This window comes from Ambystoma mexicanum, chromosome 9, assembly GCF_040938575.1.
Source record: "Ambystoma mexicanum isolate Mex_15411 chromosome 9, UKY_AmexF1_1, whole genome shotgun sequence".
NCBI classification, from domain to species: Eukaryota; Metazoa; Chordata; class Amphibia; order Caudata; family Ambystomatidae; genus Ambystoma; species Ambystoma mexicanum.
In genome coordinates, this window is record NC_090931.1 from 826,798,666 (window position 1) to 826,817,831 (window position 19,166).

Genomic DNA, 19,166 nt, shown 5'->3' on the forward strand with positions numbered 1-19,166 from the left:
GCCCCTTCAGATGAATTTGGATATATGTGTGTTTAGCTATTTGAACATTTGCAGTAAAGGACCTGTGGCTAACAAAATGGCCAGATAGATCAGCTTCGGGAAGGGAATTCATTTTGAAAGCATTTATCCTACCCGTAAGCGACAGAGTCAGTGAGTCCCACCTAGCTAGATCCTGTTTAATTTTTGGAAGGACTGGGGGATAGTTCAGTTCTAGCGTTTCGTTAAGGGTAGCGCTTATGTTCACTCCTGACATGGCTCACCATAGGCATGAGGAATGCCAAGAGACATTGGGCCTCACTATGGATGGGGCGCTAACCATGCAGGTAAAACCGGCAGGTAGCCTCCAGACCCGTAATGAATTACTGCTGCCTGACTTGCCGGAATAACCGGGGCATTACATCCCCGGCGGTCCGGTAAGTCAGGGGGCAGCAATTGTTAATTCCCATTCTCATTTCATAGGACTCAATGGGAATGGGGATGATGGAAGCACTGGTGCCGATGCTTCCAAAAAAGTTTGCAGGCGGGTGCCGTCCCACCCGCCAGGTCTGATCTGGCAGGTGGAACAGCACCCGCCCGCAGGCTCGTTCCAGTAACAACAATGCTGGTAGGCTTACTGGCGCCGTTGTTACTGGACCGACACACTCGTAATGAGGCCTATTGACTACAGGTGTGGACACTGCCGGGGTGGAGTCCCAGGGATAAAAAGGAAAGAGAGGATGGGCTAATGTGTGTCCGATCGCGGGGAAGCCAGGATCCCACTGGAGCACGAGAGTTTCGAACTCAGAGGACACCAGCTGCAGGCTTGCGAGAGTCCATTGTGGGTCTGACAGGAGCAGACACAACTGCGAGGCCGAAACAGAAGAAGCAGTGGTGTGATCGCAACAAGGTGGACCATCGGGTCCAAGAGCGAAGCTAAGACCGTGAGGAGCAGAGGACCGCAGAGATGCATCAGGACCATCGAAGCAGACGGGAAGAGCAGAAGAGGAAGCCGCCGACAAGGAACCCCATCCCAGCAAGCACCAGTGATGTGCCGCCCACATCCCACAAGAAGGTCAAGGGAGGCACAGGAGACCAGTTAGGGATACAGAGGGTGGAGGAGAGGGGGACACAACGTAATGTTTTTCACGCCAGTGGCAACTATAGAACTGTTGGGGAACAGAACTGTATAGAGTGCAGGGAGGATCTCCCTCATCCCAGTAGTAACAAATAAAACTACTGGACAGCATTAGACCACTGACCACCAGAGATGGGTCAGGGACCCTAACAATTATGAACCCAACCTCCGAGGAGAGGTTCCTCATCACAGTGACAACAATAAGCCCACCGACCAGCAGAGACGGGTCGGGGACCCTAACAATTGCGAACCAAGCATCCGAGGACAGCTTCGTCACAGTGGCAACAATAAGCCCACTAACCAGTAGAGATGGGTTAGGGACCTTAACAATAGTGAACCAACTATCCGAGGAGAACCTCAGGGAGAACCTCCTCGTTACAGTGGCAGCAATAAGCCCACTGGCTACCAGAGAAGGGACTGAGACCCCAACATAAGTGAATTGGGCATCCGAGGAGGACTTCCTCGTCGGAGTAGCAAAGCTAAGCCCCTTTATCACGAGAGAAGGGTTTGGGGCTTTGCTAATACGGAGAGAGAGAGTGGCAAAATATATATCAAGTGGAAAGACAGGAAAAAGTGTTTTTCAAACACCAGGAGAAGTGAGTCATTCTCCTGGAGAAGAAACTAAAGCCCCTGGAATATACCCTTTGGAGTCATTCCCCCCTTACCTTATTGTGAGCTGTACAGATCAATCCCAGGAGAAGGGAGTCATTCTCCTGGTCCAGGACTTCGAGTTGTGCAAAAATTGTGTGAAATCTGCAAGCCAGGTGAAGGGTGTCATTCCACCTGGCACCCTTTGTTCAAGAGAACATTTCTTTGAACACTACCCAAAGATCAGGAGAAGGGAGCCATCTCCTGAAGAAGGAACTTGCTTTAGTTGTAGTGTAAGGGACAGAAGTAAGTTGTAACACAGGATGGTGGAGTTCGATTTTGGTGGCATGGGGAGGGTGCGCTCGCCTGGGCTTTTTGATTTTTATGAAAATGAATGATGGGAGATGAACCTCCAAAAACGCGTGAGGCCATCCGCACATATTGTCCCTGCTCACTGCATGAAACGCTTAGTTACATGTACTCCAGGAGGACACAGCCTACAGGAACCATCCTCTCCTGTCATGTTCAGCTGGAAGGTGACAGCCACGGGTACATCAAAGCATCTCAAGAAGGGGGAAGGCACACCTTCCTTCGGCCACGGGCAGCCTAATTAAAATATCAAAGACCCCATGGATCTGATCCCTTATTGTCCAGTTCAGCTGGTGACAGTGCATACTATTGAGAGTTAACTGAGGCAAGCCTGCTAAAGGGGCTTGGTCGCAGGACAGACAACAGGAAGGCGGGGCTAACACCTCTTTGATATGCAGTGTGTCAACATGAAGCAAGTTCCCACCCCTCTGTATGAAGGACACTGAATGGCATGTCAGGGTCCACCAAGACCGCAGGCAACCCCTGCAGAGCGGACCCCTTTCAGAGGAAGAGGTATGTGATTTAAGGGAGACAGGAAGTCTGCTCTCATCACAAACATTAAGGGAGACATGCGCTTTGATCCAGAGCCACAGAGGGCTCAGTTAACCAGAGCGACACTTTGATCTAAAACAGACAGGAAGATGGGTGGGACTTAGGAGTACATGGTGTCACCTCCTCCCTTTCCTGTTGCAAAGCACTCTGGTCCTGACCTCATGCATAACCGAAGATTGTTGGTGGGGACCTCGGATTGGGTCCTTAAGGTAGGCTTATCCTGCACCAATCATTGGTGCCCATTTGGCTTTAAAAGAGGGCTGAACCCCTCACTTAGCAGATAATCTGAAGGCTTCACCAGAAGCAGGAAAGAAGAACTCAGCATTGGATTCTGGCTGAAGATGCAGTCTACCTTACAGCTTCTGCCAGTGAAGGAAGGCCAGGAATTCCAAGAGGGATGCAGTATCCCTCCCCTAAACATCTCCCAGGGAACAGAGGGAGATACCAGACTCATAGGACCCATCCAGCAGCTCCAGAACCAGTAACCAGCCAGCACACAGCATGCCCTGCTATGTTCTGCCAACAAACTTCCTAGGTGAGAAGTGCCAGAGAGTCTCTGAACAAAAGACAAGGTTGTTGCCTGCAAACACTCTCCTCAGCTTTGGGCCGTCTGCCTTGAAAGGACGCTACAAGCCCTGCGAAGAAGCTAGGAGTGCCACACAAGCATCAACCAGAGTCCATCTTTCAAGGACATTTTCGAGTCAGTCGAACCCTCGAACCGCGACCGGCTGCACCACTGACCGTTGTCACGCTGCAGTCACTAAAGCCATCTGAGACGCCTCGACCAGTGTTCCAGATCCGCCAACCAGCACAGCGACACCGATTATTGACCCTGAGCCGCCGTGTAGGCGAGCCTGTAGCCGTCCATCCAGCCTCGCTTGCCGAACTGCCTGCCGCCTGATACCCGCAGCTGTCTCCTGTCTTGAACTCTGTCGCAGGAGCTGCAAAGAGTTCTGGAACTGACTCGACGCTGTCAAGCATCAAGAACATCTCAAGCACCAGGCACATTGTGGTTCTGTCCCTCTGGTCCTTCTCTGAAGGCCCCTAGTGACATGTACAACCCTTTGCTCCCTTGGTGCTGAAACCAAATAATCTTGAACAGTTAGGACTGACTGCTTTACCGACTACCCTCCTGTCAGTATCCAGAGTGCGTCCCTTTCTTTCGTGAAACTGTCTGTGCTCTGTGTTCCTTTACAGGGTGGGTTGTATTTGTAGTGTGCTAGAACTGTCTGTTCTAATAATAATAAAGTAGATATTTTTATACAACCTTGACCGGACAGTCCCCTTTATCAATGGGTAATAATTGTATTTTCGCTGTGTTGCAACTAACCAACGATCCACGACCTTGCAGAGATAAGTCTGCCGTTCCGTCCACGTTACCAAAATTGGACAAGGAGGTTTATAATTGACTTGTATTCCAATCTGTTCGGATCCCTTCTGGTGTACTGGAGGTGTGGGGCTGATTGTTGGTTTAGAAACCGATATTCATCCCTGGACTACTATTGCCGCAGAAGTTGATTTGTCACAATACCAGACAATCAATTTGTTCACTGTCTCCTGAGACATGCATCTTATCACTAATTAAGTTTATCTTCAACTGTATCAAGAACTACTATCTTATCTAGGTTGCTATATACATGTATGAAATATTCCTGTTTTGCTTATGGAGTTTCCTGCCTGGAATGCAAGAACCTTTGGCCATCAGGGACTCATACGTATCCCCAATGCCTTCATAGGCATAAACAATAAATCAGTAAAATTGCTAAAATTCCAAACATGGGTAAGCAGCTGCAGTTCATCCAGCAGAAACCCTCAATGCCTACTACTCTTAACAGCTTCCTGCTATGTTCCATGGGGATAATAATCACTCCCATGAGCTTCAGTCTCTGAACATAGCCATTCATCCTCCTCACTGATCTCAGAAGCTTCACAAACCTACACACTGACGACCCTCACTTCTGCTTGTAGGTCTCGTCAACCAACAACATCAACCACTATTTGACAGATTACACCTACGTCATTCGATGATGGCAGTCAAATGCCTACCTGAAGCTCGACCCCACCAGAACAAAATACACCCACTTCACAAACAACAGCACACATCCACACCTGGCACACAGACAGGAATTACAAACATATCTCCACTCAGCTGACTCCATGCCTTTTACATGAAACTGTCACATCACCTTCAAAATGCACGTTACTAAGGAAACATGCCTGGCCTAAGCTCTCGCTGCTACACAGAGTCAAGCTCTGCATCCCAGAATCCAACTTACAAGCAGTTAGCTAGGCCCTGGTCTAATATACAAAGTCAGGGGAAATGCATTGCTCTGTGTCATACCCTATTCTTCAGAAGCCCCTGTCAAGGCTATCTTTCATGCAATAGCAGACTTGGTCAAAGGTCAATGCAAATGTTCCCATCACCTATCTCACTTCAGTGACTACCACTATAAACTGAATATTATTCAGGGCCTGCTGTATCCATTACAAAACTTAAAAACCACAATTATCAGCATACCATTCAATATAAAAAAAGGCCAGATGTATTTTTGTCCCATGCAGTCATGTGCAGTAGAGACTGCCCACTTCACCTGTTGTCACCGCGAGAGGGAGCTATTGCCATCGGAAACATATAGTGGTCCTGCTGTGTGAATGAAAATCTACTGTACCTTAAGAGACTGACCGCTACGCCTACTGTCACCTACTGTCACTGCTGCAGGAAGATGTTGCCTTAGGAAATAAATAGTGGTCCTACTGTGTGATTTCTTTTGATTTTTTTTGTTCTGCATTAACATAAATTACAACCAATTCCAATCAAATACACCACAGAATGTATTCACAGTCAGGGTAGATCCTTATCTTTTGAAGGGGCTTTCCTCTGGAACAGTCTCCCTGCCTCTCTCCATCTTGAGCCGGATCTCCTTAAATTCCAGAAACTCCTCAAGATCTTCCTCTTCTCCTCTGACATCTCTTTACCTCTCCCCTGCTGACCTTCCTTCCTCTACCTGCTACCACCTCCCTGTGCTCAGCTAGCTGACTGGTCGCCTGGCTCACCTCAGAACCTTACAGGTCCCAGGCAGTCCCTGCACTTGCCTCCGGGCCCCCGCACTCCTTGCAGCACTACGCACTTGCCTATGAGATAACCCTCAGCACTTAACATGGCCCTACTGGAGCAGGGCGCTTCCCTTCACCCATGCCTCGCACTTCTTTTCTGGCACTTACACGAACTGTATGCATTTTACCCAATAGGTTTGTTGTCTGTCTGTTCCTTGTCCCCCCCTTGAATTCCCCCTGACATTGTGTACCTGAAACACTTGTGTTAGTGGCACATTATAAAGGCACAATAACCTGTGCATGTCCCCTCCTATCCTAACTGCTGGTCATGCACTTGCATTATTGTCAGTCTGTTATACTTGTTCCCCCCTCTCACTCCTCCCTGCGCACCCAACTACCAGTTAACGCACTTGAATTAGCAGAAATGTCGTCAGGCCTAGTATGATTATTATTATTGTATATCATTCTGAAATTTCCAAGGCCTTATGAATGACTGTATTCCCATGTTCCCCTCCTGTCTTGAAGCGCTTTGAAGCACTCATTTTGTGTCTAAGCGCTTTATAAATAAACAATACAATATTAAAGAATTCCCTTCCTTACGCACTTTGGCCCGTGTACATGGGCTTTGACACTAGTCTGGGATTTAAATGTCCTACGTCTGGCAATAATTGCAACACCAGATGTTAGCTTTCTTGCATACAACGACACAATATATAACAAGTAAAATACCTGTATACGAGGTTTCTTATGGTATGAAAATCATCACCATCAAAATGAAACATGCCCCCCTCCACCACACCAAACATCTCTGCATTGGTAGCCCTGCACCCCTAAAACGTGATTCTTGACTTTTGAGGATCAATGCCCACCGTGCTCCAAACACATGTTCCACTCTGCCAATCCCACCTCTACTCTTATAATGCCACTTTCCCATACTCTTGCAAATAATGTAGCAATCGTACTCTTGACCGCTACTCAATTAATACTGTACCATCTCGGCCCCGCTACATGCACAGTACTCCGCTGTTACTCAAACCCAGGTTCACGCTTGATAGATGCCACAGTAAAATGCATACATAAGGCCTCATTACAAGTTTGCCGGTCCGGTAACAACGGTACCGGTAAGCTTGCCGGTACTGTTGTTACCGGACCGGCAAGCAAAACTCATAGCTTGCCGGTCCGGTAACAACAGTTACTGTCTGACCTGGCGGGCGTACCGGCACCCGCGAGCAGACACTGACGGTAGCACCGGCACCATTCTGTATGGTGCCGGTGGTACAGTCCTCCCCTGGGAATGGGGAGAGATAAATTCCAGCGCCTGGCAATGGGGAAATACAGGGTCCTCCAGGGTTGTAATGGCCCTGTATTTCCCCATTGCCAGGGGCCTGAAAAATTTGCAAGTCCGGCGGCATCCTCTTGGAGGACAAGCAGGAAAGGTTTTGAAATAACAGCATGCAGATTCACTGGGGAGAGCAACTGAATCCAAAATAGCTTTCATTTGGGAAAACTAGGCGATGGAGTTGGAATGTTAAGCTTTTTGTACCACAGCTATTTTGGGAGAAAGCTGCAAGGAGTTGTACAACTCTCTAGGTTCACACCGGATACCTACTCACCCCTCCCCATATTGGAGAGGTTTCCCTCTAACTGAAAACTTACAAATTCATTGCTCATTTTATAGAGATTATCCTCCAGATGACATCGCCCATCGTTTGGGGTCAGAATGGCTGCTAGCTTCCCGTCCCCAGCAAAATGGAAGCCATCATCGGTAGCATACACCAGCAAACGTGTATTATTGCGCCAACCAATTTTATTCTGAAAAAAAGACAAATTGGCATTGGTGAAGTTAAACAACGTTATTACTTCACACTATGAATTGTATAGCCTTCGAAACAACAGTCTCCAACAAGCAATATCTACCTGTATATGTTTTATTAGACTGTTTGTACATTAGACTGGTTATTCAATACAAAGTCTCTATTTCTTTATGTTTGCCCCTTTTCAGTTTTTACTCTTACATTTCGCTTACATCACCTCACTTTCTGCCATCCCGCGTCCCCCTCCCCCTTCCCTCCACTTACCTTTTTCGGTGGGACACACAGAAGTGTCCCGCCGACTGTCCTGTACCCCTGCAGCATCAGTTCACTACCAATAATGTGGGTCGGAGCTGCAAGGTGCTTTTTTCTATTTTTAACCTTTTTTTTTCTTTCTTTACTGTCCTCTGCTTCCAATGTCATGGAATCAGGCGACACCCCCGCAACCCACAAACCCCATGCCAAACAAGGGGAGCAGTGACACCCCCGCTCCCCTGTTCGGGATTATGGCATTAATGCGGAATGCGCAGTAAATGTGCATTCAGCTTTTTTCCAGATATTTGGGGGAATTCCCATTGATTGGCCCACAAAACCCAGGAAACCAACATGCGGATGGGAGCAGGGATTTCATTGTCATCTCCTCCTACCAGCGGCCAGGAGTGGGAGAAGTGCCTAGAGGCCATGCTCTTTACCAACTCTCCTCCGTGGATCCATCCACAGAGGGAACTCCTTTTCCAATCTAAGCCTTGCTTTCATTATTGCCAACAATACATGACGTCCATCAATAACAAGACAAAGGTGAACATCAAGTAAATGAGAGCATGGAAACTGACTTTTTGGTATTGGATCTACTCATACATTTGTCATTTCCAGTCATTCCATCTATTTTGATTGGGGCAGTGCCTAACTACATATTTTAGTATTCAGCTGAACAATGGCCAGTAGCCAATTCAGACGAAGACATAACAGGAACCAAATATGAGCTGTTTCTATAACTACATTTCCAAACTTTAGGAAACATCATAAAAGTGATACAATCAACTCTCTTTTGTTTTTATTGCCATGTTTCTTCAATTTCTAAGTTTAATAGTGCTAGTTCAATTTGTAAATTGCAATTTTTGAACAAGTGATTTGTGCAGCTGAATCACTGTTTGACAAATGCCAGTATTAACTAGCCAGATTTGGATAGCTGGGTACATTATACACGTCTTCTAGCAAAGTCAAATATATTTTAATTTTGATGGAATATCCATGAAATGCTGACCATCAATACACCTTAACATTGACTCTGTGGGAAATGTTCCTAATTATCTATACGAAATAAAAGAAGTGATTTTGGAATCTCAATCAGCAGCTTTTATGTATGCACGTATATGCAAAATGTATGTCGCGCTCTATACCGTGGACCATTAGCCAACCTACATCCTCTGACATCAAAGATTTGAGGCTTCCCACTGGACCACATTTGTATATGCACGTATCAATAACATTTACATAGCCCTGCATGGGCGACCCTTACCCCGCATACAGCAGCCTGCATCATAGCATCGAGGCCCCCCTCTGGTGCATCCAGGTTTCCGGAGATGTTCTGTTTTCCGACCTCTTCTTGGAACTTTGTCCCATCGCCTGTCAGACTCAACACATGCTTGTAAGCAAACGGAGGCTGACATACGACTGTCTGGTCTGTGCACGGGTTTTTCAGTTTGTCTGGGTGAGTGTTTACGAACGGCAAAACCGTCTTATCCACAAAGGATCCAAATCCTAGAGCAAAATGGAGCAAAGCAGAGAAAAGACAAATGCCATGAGAGTCTGGAGGCTCAAAAGAGATTGAAATGGTGTCCATCCCAAGAATGTTTATGCCACTTAGAATTCTACCATTTTGGCTACCATTCCATATTATTTGGCATCCCAACTCAGATCCAATTCCACATTCAGATTCCAATTTAGAATATTTGGAACTCTTTGGTTAATGTCTTTTATTTTGATATTTTCCACTTTTATTCTGAATGTTTCATTATATGTTAACACTTATGCATGACCTTTAACGTTTGGCTTTCAATGTATATGAGCAAATTATAAACTGTGTAGAGGAATGTGTTCATCCCAAAGGAAGCACAATCTGTCTGGAACCAAAAGACCTTAACAGAATGCAAAATGTACACAATTTATGAAGGCATCCCTAGCAAGAGTGCCAGGTAGCTAAGCTACACGATGGACACAGTCAGACATTGGTGATGACACTTTGCATTTATTCTGAGAATTACAAAGCACACCACTGAAGAACAACTTTTATCCAGAAAAGCAAACAACCATCACAGCCGGAAAATGCAAGTGGCCTCAATGTGAACCTCCCAAGAGTGGGGTATGAATATTTTTCATGCCGTACTTTGAGGTATTATCGTTTCTGACAATAGGTCACTCCTTAATGCTGTTGAACATTAACATGCACTGTTATAAATAGTTATAAATAAGCATGTTGATATTTGAGAATAAAGGACAGGGAAGAGCATTCAAGTATTAGGACAGTGTGGTGGGTCAGAAGGAGGAGACAGACTCGAAGTGGTCATTTTCAAGATGCTTTTATTCAAATAATAAGAAAATACCTAATTGTCCCTAATCTATGGGGTTCCCTACCTAACACAACTAACTAGGGTGCTCATCGTCAGTTTGTGAAGTCCAAAAGTAAAGTCTGCCCTCGGTTCAAAACTAAACTATACTGACCCTACCACTAAGACAAACAACTAAAGTCCAGGAGAATGACTCCCGTCTCGTGGATCAGCTTTCTTAGCTCAGTTCCTTTTTAATAATGAATCGTCAGATAGTTGTTAGCTATCTTGTGCACTAGCTTGTTCAGTTCAAAAAGGGGATTTTCCCAGTCCTTTGGTTTTGCCTTCCCTGGTGTTGAAATATCCCTTTGATCAAAGTTCCTCGTCTTGGTCTTTGATTCTCTTGGCTTTTCTTAGACGTAGATAAACGTCTCTCTTTCTCTGGTTGACTCTCACCCTCTGTGTCACTCATTTTCACACTACAGCAACAATGGTAACCCCATTATTAGTTCTCACTCTCTTAGTTACTGGCTTTCTCACTCTCTTGGCTATTAGCTTTCTCACTGGGACGAGTATGATGAACCCAATCGTGATTCTTACTCTTTTGATTATTGATCCTCTCCCTGGGATGAGTATGAGATCCACAGAAATAATTCTCTTAATTACTGGTCCTCTCACTGGTATGATGCCCACAGTAACTATTCTCAAAATCCTTGTTACTGGTACAAGTATGGTTAGTCCAGCAGTTATTCTCACAATTCTTATTACTCGGATGAGTAGGATTCAACCAGTAGTTAGTCTCACTCTCCTTGTTACTGGATAAGTAGGATTAGCTCAGTAGTTATTCTAACTCTCCTTGTTACTGGGATGAGCAGAATTAGCCCAGTAGTTATCCCCACTCTCCTTGTTACTGTGAAGAGTAAGATTACTTGAATCGTTATATTTGGTTTCTGTACTGTGTTGAGTTTGATTATGCCAATTGTTATCTCTGCCTCTCTCCCCAGGTCTCCCGCTCTCCCCGTTACCTTACTTGTATAGGGGATGCGTCACCGGGTTGGTGTTCTCCTTCTGTGCTTCTCTCACATTTGTCAGGATGGCTCTCATGCATGCCTCTTGCTTTTCTGGATATGCTTCTGCGTATTAATTGCTCTGTGGTATCGGCCCTGAGAAGAGTTCCTTCTTTTCTCCTGTCTCAGCCACTACGGTTAAGACGGCCTACGCGCCGCTCCTTCAGGCACGCTCCAGCATGTTTTCTGCCCAGTGATATCGGCTCAGAGAGGAGTTTCCTCTCTTCCCCTTCTCGGCCACCACCTCTCACTGGTGTGTCCCTCCTAGGACCGAACTCCACCTCACAGACTCTCGTTAGGCTGTCTAGGGAACAGTGCTCATTGGGCAACAGTTCCTGTGTGAGTCTTGTTTGTCTGGATCTCGGTGTTCTCTCCAGCGAACAAGCATCCCTCCTGGAGCTGGTTTGAAACTGGAGAAAGGCCGGAAGGGAGCCGCAGGATATGTAAGTGAAAGTCGAAACATATACGAAAGAGACTTACTTTAAACTCTGGGCTGGTGCTCGGACCTCTGCCTCCAAAAACCGATGACACGTATCCTTTAGAAGTTGCCCTCGAAAAGATCCAGGGTTCTTCAAGACCATCCTTGGCGAGAACAATATCCTCCTGGTGTACAGCCTGGAAACTGCCAGCCTCCTGGGCACTTGCCTGTGAGCCAGGAGATACGGTTTGAGACACATGACACTACGCAAGGGGTTGTCTTCTTTTTCGTCAACACCAGATCTCGCCAAGAGTCAGTGCCCCATTGATCCCAGCGGGATACTCGTCTTCGCTAAAAAAAGAGGAAGAATAGAATCCTTTGTTCCAACCCTGTGCTAGAGAAACTGCTTTTCGAAAAGACCAAAGAGCAAACGACAAGCCTCTTCCCTGTCCCAGTGGGGGCAATTTAAAGAAAGTAGAGGGCGGAAGAAGCCCTTGGAGGGAACTACAAGATTTGTTAATAAAGTAGAAAATAAGATAGCCTGGAGGAGGCTTTCAGAGAACTGGCTAGCAAGACAGAGGAAGAGAGTCATTCTCCTAGCCCCACCTGGATATTGTGGAACTTGAACCTTGGAACCCTCTCCTTTGTTTTGAACCATGGAACATTTCCTGAAAGTGTTGAGAATGCTGAACGTTGAGAGACTCGTACCATACCAAGGGAGTCATTCTCCTGGGTTGTAGAAATCATTATTTTTTTGGATTAGGATTTATGTTTAAGTGGTAGGGATAGAATAGGAGTTCGGACCAGGACGGTGAACTTTTGATTTAGACTGCACAGACTTCTTGGCTGTCCAAGTTTTAGTTTGTTTGAGGTAGGGAAACCACCTATAGTTAGGGATAGGTAGTTTTGTTGATAGAAATAGAAGTTTATAGCAAGTACTATACCACTGTTTGGTCAGACTCCTCATTCCATCCTCAAACGCTGGACTTCCAAGGCTCGGCCTTCCGCTTTCAAATCGCTCAGGGATCTGCCATATGTTAACGACAGTGAAGAATTGTACACTCATGCTCTCGGTATCAGGTAACGTCTCAAAGATATTTGTGCTGAATTTTACCATTTTTTGAGGTTTTCACAGGAATGATTAATAACTGATTAGAATTTCAATCATTGTAATAGCTTTCATATTTACAAGTGAACGATCTGCTGTATTGAATTTGTCATCGGAGTAAAATGTATTTTTTTTTTAAACTCCATTCACACTAGTAGCGCCGGCAGGGTTACCGCCGGACCCGTAATGAGGCCCAGTCACTTGTAATGAGGCCCTGTATCTGGGCACAGGTGTTGAACTGAGAGGAAGCAAAAAAAGCTGCATAAAGGAGGTTCAGAGAAAAAGGTGGGTTCTAAGTTTCTTCTGAAATACTGAAAAAGAGTCATGGTTCCGAAGATCAGAATGAAGAACTTTGCAAACCCGAGGACCGAACACAGAGAAGCATCTGTCCCCTCTGCGGAGGAAGTGTGATGTGGGCATGACCAGCTGGTTTCAGGAAGAAGAGCGACGAGATTGTCCCAGGTGATAGGGAGTGATTTTGGAGGCCAAATACGTAGAGGCCAGGCCATGAAGACACTTAAAAACAAGACAGAGGACCTTGAACAAGGTCCTTTTTTGTACTGGAAGACAACAGAAAAGTGGATGGAGATAAACATTAGAAACATTGGCAGAATCCTATGAAGAATTAAAACACCTAATAAAACGTTATTTTCTGCTTGCATTATCCCTCAGTACACTATAGACATACCCAAATGGTCCATAAACACTTCATGTGAGTGATGAGAAGCGCAAGTGGATCTCAATACTCATGACAAAAATAGTTGTGCCTATTCTCAAAGGGCATCTGAATACAGATGCCCTTTTCCACCCACCTTGTGCATTTGTGCAAAATAAGAGGGCATTTCTGTGCATTGTAACGCTCATCCTAAGTTCACAAATGGGAAATGGTTGGAATTGCACCGATATTAGGCACATTTGCCTGCATCATTTGGGAACAGGGACAAGGAGATGCGTAAAGCATGTTTCATTAAGTGTGACAACAGTTGTTTAAACCGGTGCTGTCACACTTCCATATCAATTTCAATGAGGAGATTCAAATGCATTACTACCTAGATAGGTTGCTCATCACTCAGGACTTCGCGGAAAATGCCTAAAAAAGAAACCAGTTGATTACTGGAGATTAAAATGCAGTTATCGAATAAGCTTAAGTTACATTTCTTCCTTCCTATAAAGTAAATGATCAGAAATTTCTCGAATGCTCAATGGAAGATTGTTCCAGAGATGCCACACAAGATCTTCCAAAGCACCTGCTTCTCAGAAATGTAGAAGGTGCAATTTTTAGCCTTGTGGAAGATCTACGTGGTCTTGCAGCTACATATAGCTAAAAGCATCATTTGATGTATACACGGGATACACGGAAGATAAATCTGTGAATTAGTATAAGTATCTTAAATTTGATCCTGTCATTTACAGGGAGCCAGTGATGATTTTTGATCACAGGAGTAATATTGCCACATTAAGGACCCTTTTTACTAATGCGAGTTGACATATTTTGTAGCCTCTGTAGGCATTGGAAAGGCTGTTTTTTTAGAACCAATAAACAAGACATTACAGCAGTTGACACTAGCTCCAATTATGGCCCTAGCTATGCACAGTGTGCCTCAGATAGCAAAGGTCCTAGTTGTCTCAGGTTCATTATATGAAACTTAGTGGATCCTACAGTATTACTGATATGTCCAAACATGGAGAGAGACATATCCAGTAGCACTCCTAGTGATTTTACCTTCTCTAACAATGACATGGAGCAATCATGGAGAGCAATCTCCTGAGGATAATTCAATTATTTACATCGCTTTGAAGCTGAACAAGAAAGAACTCAGTTTTGGAATGATTTTAACCTAGCCAATTACCAGTCATCCAATCTGACAATTTCTGAAAGATAGTATGGATAAAACTCATATTATCTTGTATGGATCCTCGCAGAGGAAACACGATCTGAGTATCATCGGCATAATTTTGGAACATGACACCAGATTCCCTCGGTAGATCATACAGGGGTTTAACATGGTTACATGTGATTTTACCGAATGAAAAAAGAACGAAAACTTTGTTAACTAAACATTTTTACTGAAAAAATACTGATTTGTTTTATTTGTATTTGGCCCCTCCCCACCTAAGCCCCCTTACTCCACCCCATATATATATATCTAAATAAATTTGGTGCTTTTTTTAGGTAAAGATGTTTAGGTAAAAATGTTGTACGTTATTTTAAATTTGGTGAAATCATTGCATGCCTTTAACCTAAATATATATATATATATATATACATACACTCTGGTGGTGACAGTGCGCAGTGCAAATACCTTTAACATTAACTTTAATATATACATATAAATATATCCTATATATAATAAACAGTAGTTTTGAAAGGCACAAACCCTGTGGTATGCCACAGGTCAATACCGCTCAGTCTGTAAGAAAGTCCTTTATTGGGGGCGTGGCTAGCCTGAGACGACAGCAGATGCTGCTCTGCTTATCTCCCGACCCTTGATCCCGTCTCGACCAGTAAATAACCCCCATAATGTAGTCTGAACCCCTAAAATTAACCTTGGGCATTCGGGCGAGGAAAGGAAGCGGCTGCCTGAGTTGCAGAGAAATCCGGCGAGGGAATCAGGAGTTATGGCTCTCTGGAGGTGCCAGCGGCCATTGGGCAAAATGGTGGGCAGCTCCAAGCGGGTGGAGCCCAGGCGCGTCCCCCTCCAGTGAGCCAGCCCCCCGCAGCACATAAGAGGAGAAGGTGTCGGGAAGGAGGATTGGCGACCCCCCGGCCCCACAGCGAGTACATTGCAGCTGGTAGCGGGGGATGGCAAGTGAGGCGAGAGGGAGGTGCGCCATCCTGTACAGCGAGGCTCCCAACGAAGTGGCATATCCTATGTGGGAGCGAGCAGAGGCACCGCTTGGTGTCAGGTGGAGGCCTGATGGCCACAGAGGATCCCGGGGCCCTCGGCTGTGAGATTTTGAGTCCACACTCCCCAGGCAGAGATACAGGAGAAGTGGGGGACAAAGGAAGAGGAAGAAGCAGAGGGAAGCGCAAATCCACGCAGCTGGGGCTGCCGGGCAAGTAGAAGGGTATCTGACTCTCGCTGGAGTGCAAGGGGGAGACAGCAGATTGTGGAAGAGCCTGGGGGCCTGGTGGTGAAAGGAGGCGCCGCACCTGTAAGTGCTGGCATCAAAGGCATTGAAGAAGAGAGAATAGAGCGTGGGTGCCTCAGCACATCCAGAGCCCACCACGGCAGGAATAAAGCAGCACGCAAAGAACACCCACCCAACTGAAGAAAGGGAAGTAGCAACTGCATAGTGGTGGACACACACACACAGGCACGAAAAACCTGGACGGTACCGCGTTCTCATCTCAGCAAGGGAGAAGGATACCCTCTAAAGTGGAAGAAGAGTCTGTAAGCTGCCACGCTGGGGCTAAACAGTCAAAAGAGATGCACTCGCTGTGATAGCAAGGGACAACGCCATCCCATCATCACAGAAGACACCCGGCATGAGGGAGTGGGGCAAGGGCTCACCCAATAACTCAGTATGGCAGCAAAACGGCTAGAGAAACAGAAGGGCCTACAATAGGGGGACATTAAGGCGCTCATGCAGGGAGCAGAATCACAAAAGCGGGCACAGCAGCAGACCAATGTACAAATCCACTCGCCTCCTCCACACACCTGGATGAGGATGACCCTCCAATTAGAAGGTCAGATCTGCAGGCCATGCTGAAGGAGCTGAAGAAGGACATAAAAGAGAGCACTGCTGACCTAACTAAGGTCATCTCGGACATTAACAAGAATGTAATGGTGGTAGAGAGGCGAGTGGATGATCTTGAGACACCAGCCTGTGAGCAGGGAAACGCACAGGATGAGCTGGCGCAGCGAGCAGAGTTCATGGAACAACAAATGCAAATAATCCTGGACAAGCAGGAGGAGAGAGAGAATAGGTCAAGACGGAACAATATAAGAATCCCAGGGGTTCCCAAGGCAATATCAGATGGAGACTTACATGAACGTCCATCGGTATCTGGTCTTATTTGCACAAAACCCGCTTGTTACCACTGGCAGACGCTTTCATTTAATGAGCGTCGCCTGTGCCAAGTCCTGGAAGTGGGCTAGTGGGGTGTCCCTGAATCTCACTGGGTCTTGTTTACATGCCTCCTTCATTATTTCTTCCTTTACTTGGTACAGATGCACCCTGGCCAAGACATTCAGTGTGAGGTCCCTGCTAATCTGAAGGGTTGAATACACTCGGTGGGTACGGTGCCACACTATTTCTCGCTTGCTCTCTGCTCCCAAGATTGTTTGGAACAGGCTCCACACATATTCTTGTAAGTCTCCATCCGATATTACTCGGCAGTCCCTAGGGAATTTTCCTGCATAGACATGATCCTAGTCTCTGATACACTCATACCCCAGGTGACAGATATAGAAATTGGGACAAGGTACCTATCGAATCATGCTCCAGTGATCCTTCATTTGACACCCCTGACCGCGGTATCGGAGGGGCGGAAACCACGGCACTTGAATGCCTTAATACTAAGGGATCCAATATTGAGGGCGCATATGGAGGACACCTTATGACATTACTTTCGGGAGAATGACACAGAGGGGACGAACTGGGGAATGGTATGGGACGCGAGAAAATCTGTTATGAGGGGAGAATTTATAGCCAAGATGGCCGCATATATGAGAGGAAAAGAGCAGGTGAGGATAGCACTCAAAAAGGTGGTTAAAGAAGCCAAGGGCTTGTACAAGGACACTGGGTCTTAGAGGGCTTGGCAGGCTTTGATGAAGGCCTGGGCCAAATTGGAAGCACATCTGGCAGACAGATCGGTGCAAGCTATTGATACAAACAAAACAAACAAACTATGTAATAGATTTCTGGCAGCGAAGCTCAGAAAACAGCAAGCAAAGAACTACATTACACAACTGAGGCATGGGGAAGGGAATCTGGAGAGGGGGAAGGCCAAAAAGATGTAAATTATTCACGACATCTACTCTAGGGCTGTAGCGGGGGAGGGACTAAAGGAAGAGGACCAACAGGTGTTTTTGGAGGGTCTTAACATGCCAAAGATAACGGAGGGAGACAGAGCAGTACTGGAAGTCCCCTTCACAGAGGAGGAGAACAGCAGGGCAATACGTTTGTTAACAAGAAATAAGGCCCCCGGACCAGACGGGTTCGGGAACTAATACTATAAAATGTTTCAAACCCTCTTGACAGGCCCCCTGACTAGACTATTCAGCCATACAAGGGATTCAGGGAAGGTATCCGGGGATATGGGCCCTTCCACGACCATACTACTACTAAAGCAAGGAAAAGATCCAACCTCATGTTCCAGCTATCGACCCATTTCTCTACTCAATGGGGATGCTAAACTTTATGCAAAGGTCCTCTCCCTTAGGTCAATGACTATTCTACACAAAATTATTCACCCAGACCAGGCAGGGTTTGTAATTGGTAGACACACACAGGACAATATCTGCAGGCCAATAAATGTGTCAGAATGGGGCAGGAGGATGGGACAAAAATTCACAATGTTGGCATTGGACACCACAAGAGCGTTCGATAGCATGGACTAGAACTACCTTAAACTTACGTTAGAGAGATTTGGATGCAGGGAGAACTTTATACGGATGATCCTGGCCAATTTTAAGGTCCCATCCATGAAACTACAAGGGAATGGGAGAAGTTCAGAACTTATACTCATTCGGAGGGGCACCAGACAAGGGTGCCCACTCTCACCCTTGGTTTTTGCTATGGCAATGGAGACCCTGGCACAAGCAATCAGGGCAGAACCAACAATAAAGGAACTAATTGTGAAAGGAACAGAACACAAAATAGCATTTTACGCGGATAATGTACTGATGTTCCTGAGAGATACCGGGAGTACTCTCACAAAGGTGTTGTCCCTCCTGGGGGACCTTGCAGGGGCCTCAGGCTTCCGCATCAATTATGCGAAATCCAAGGCACTTAATATCACAGAGGACCAGGCACACTTAGCACTATGGCGGGAGCCATGCCAACTGGTTTGGGAGCAGGATTCTCTAGAATACCAGGTGGTAAAACTGACCCCCACGCACAAAGGGATCTTTGACGTCAACGTCCCAAGCCTCCTGGGAAACCTCCAGGGGGACCCAAAGAGATGGGAACTGCAGGAGTTCTCATGGTTTGCACGCATAACGGCTGTCAAAATGACACTACTTCCCAGATTTCTATATGTCACAAGCTCTCTCCCGATATGGATTCCCCGTAAAATGATTGCATGCTTACAGAAAGGGATATCCCATTTCATCTGGGGAGGTAAGAGGCCTTGAGTGGCTAGCAGAATACTGTTTAGGGGTCCAGCAATGGGAGGATTGGGGGTCCCTGAAATGTCCTGATACCTCACAGAAGCGCAATTGGCAACAATCCTACACTGGCCATCACAGGTGATGGAACAGGGGTGGTGTGAGCTAGAACAACAGGCTACTGACATTCCATTTGGGTGCGTAGGTTTCCTGAAAGCTAAATGAAGAGAAGCAGGGGTCCTCTGTTAGAATCCACTAGACCTG

At 46.1% G+C, this 19,166-nt stretch overlaps 1 protein-coding gene across 1 annotated transcript in view; it reads right to left on the reverse strand.

Moving 5' to 3' along the window:
- Nucleotides 1-19,166, reverse strand: part of ITGB2 (integrin subunit beta 2) — a 588,196-nt gene that overhangs the window by 311,723 nt on the left and 257,307 nt on the right. Inside the window, exons 6-7 of the mRNA XM_069615850.1 lie at nt 9,008-9,249; nt 7,334-7,489 (exon numbers count right to left, since the gene is read on the reverse strand). Of these exons, the coding sequence (XP_069471951.1) occupies nt 7,334-7,489; nt 9,008-9,249 (398 nt within the window). The remainder of the gene's footprint in view (nt 1-7,333; nt 7,490-9,007; nt 9,250-19,166) is intronic.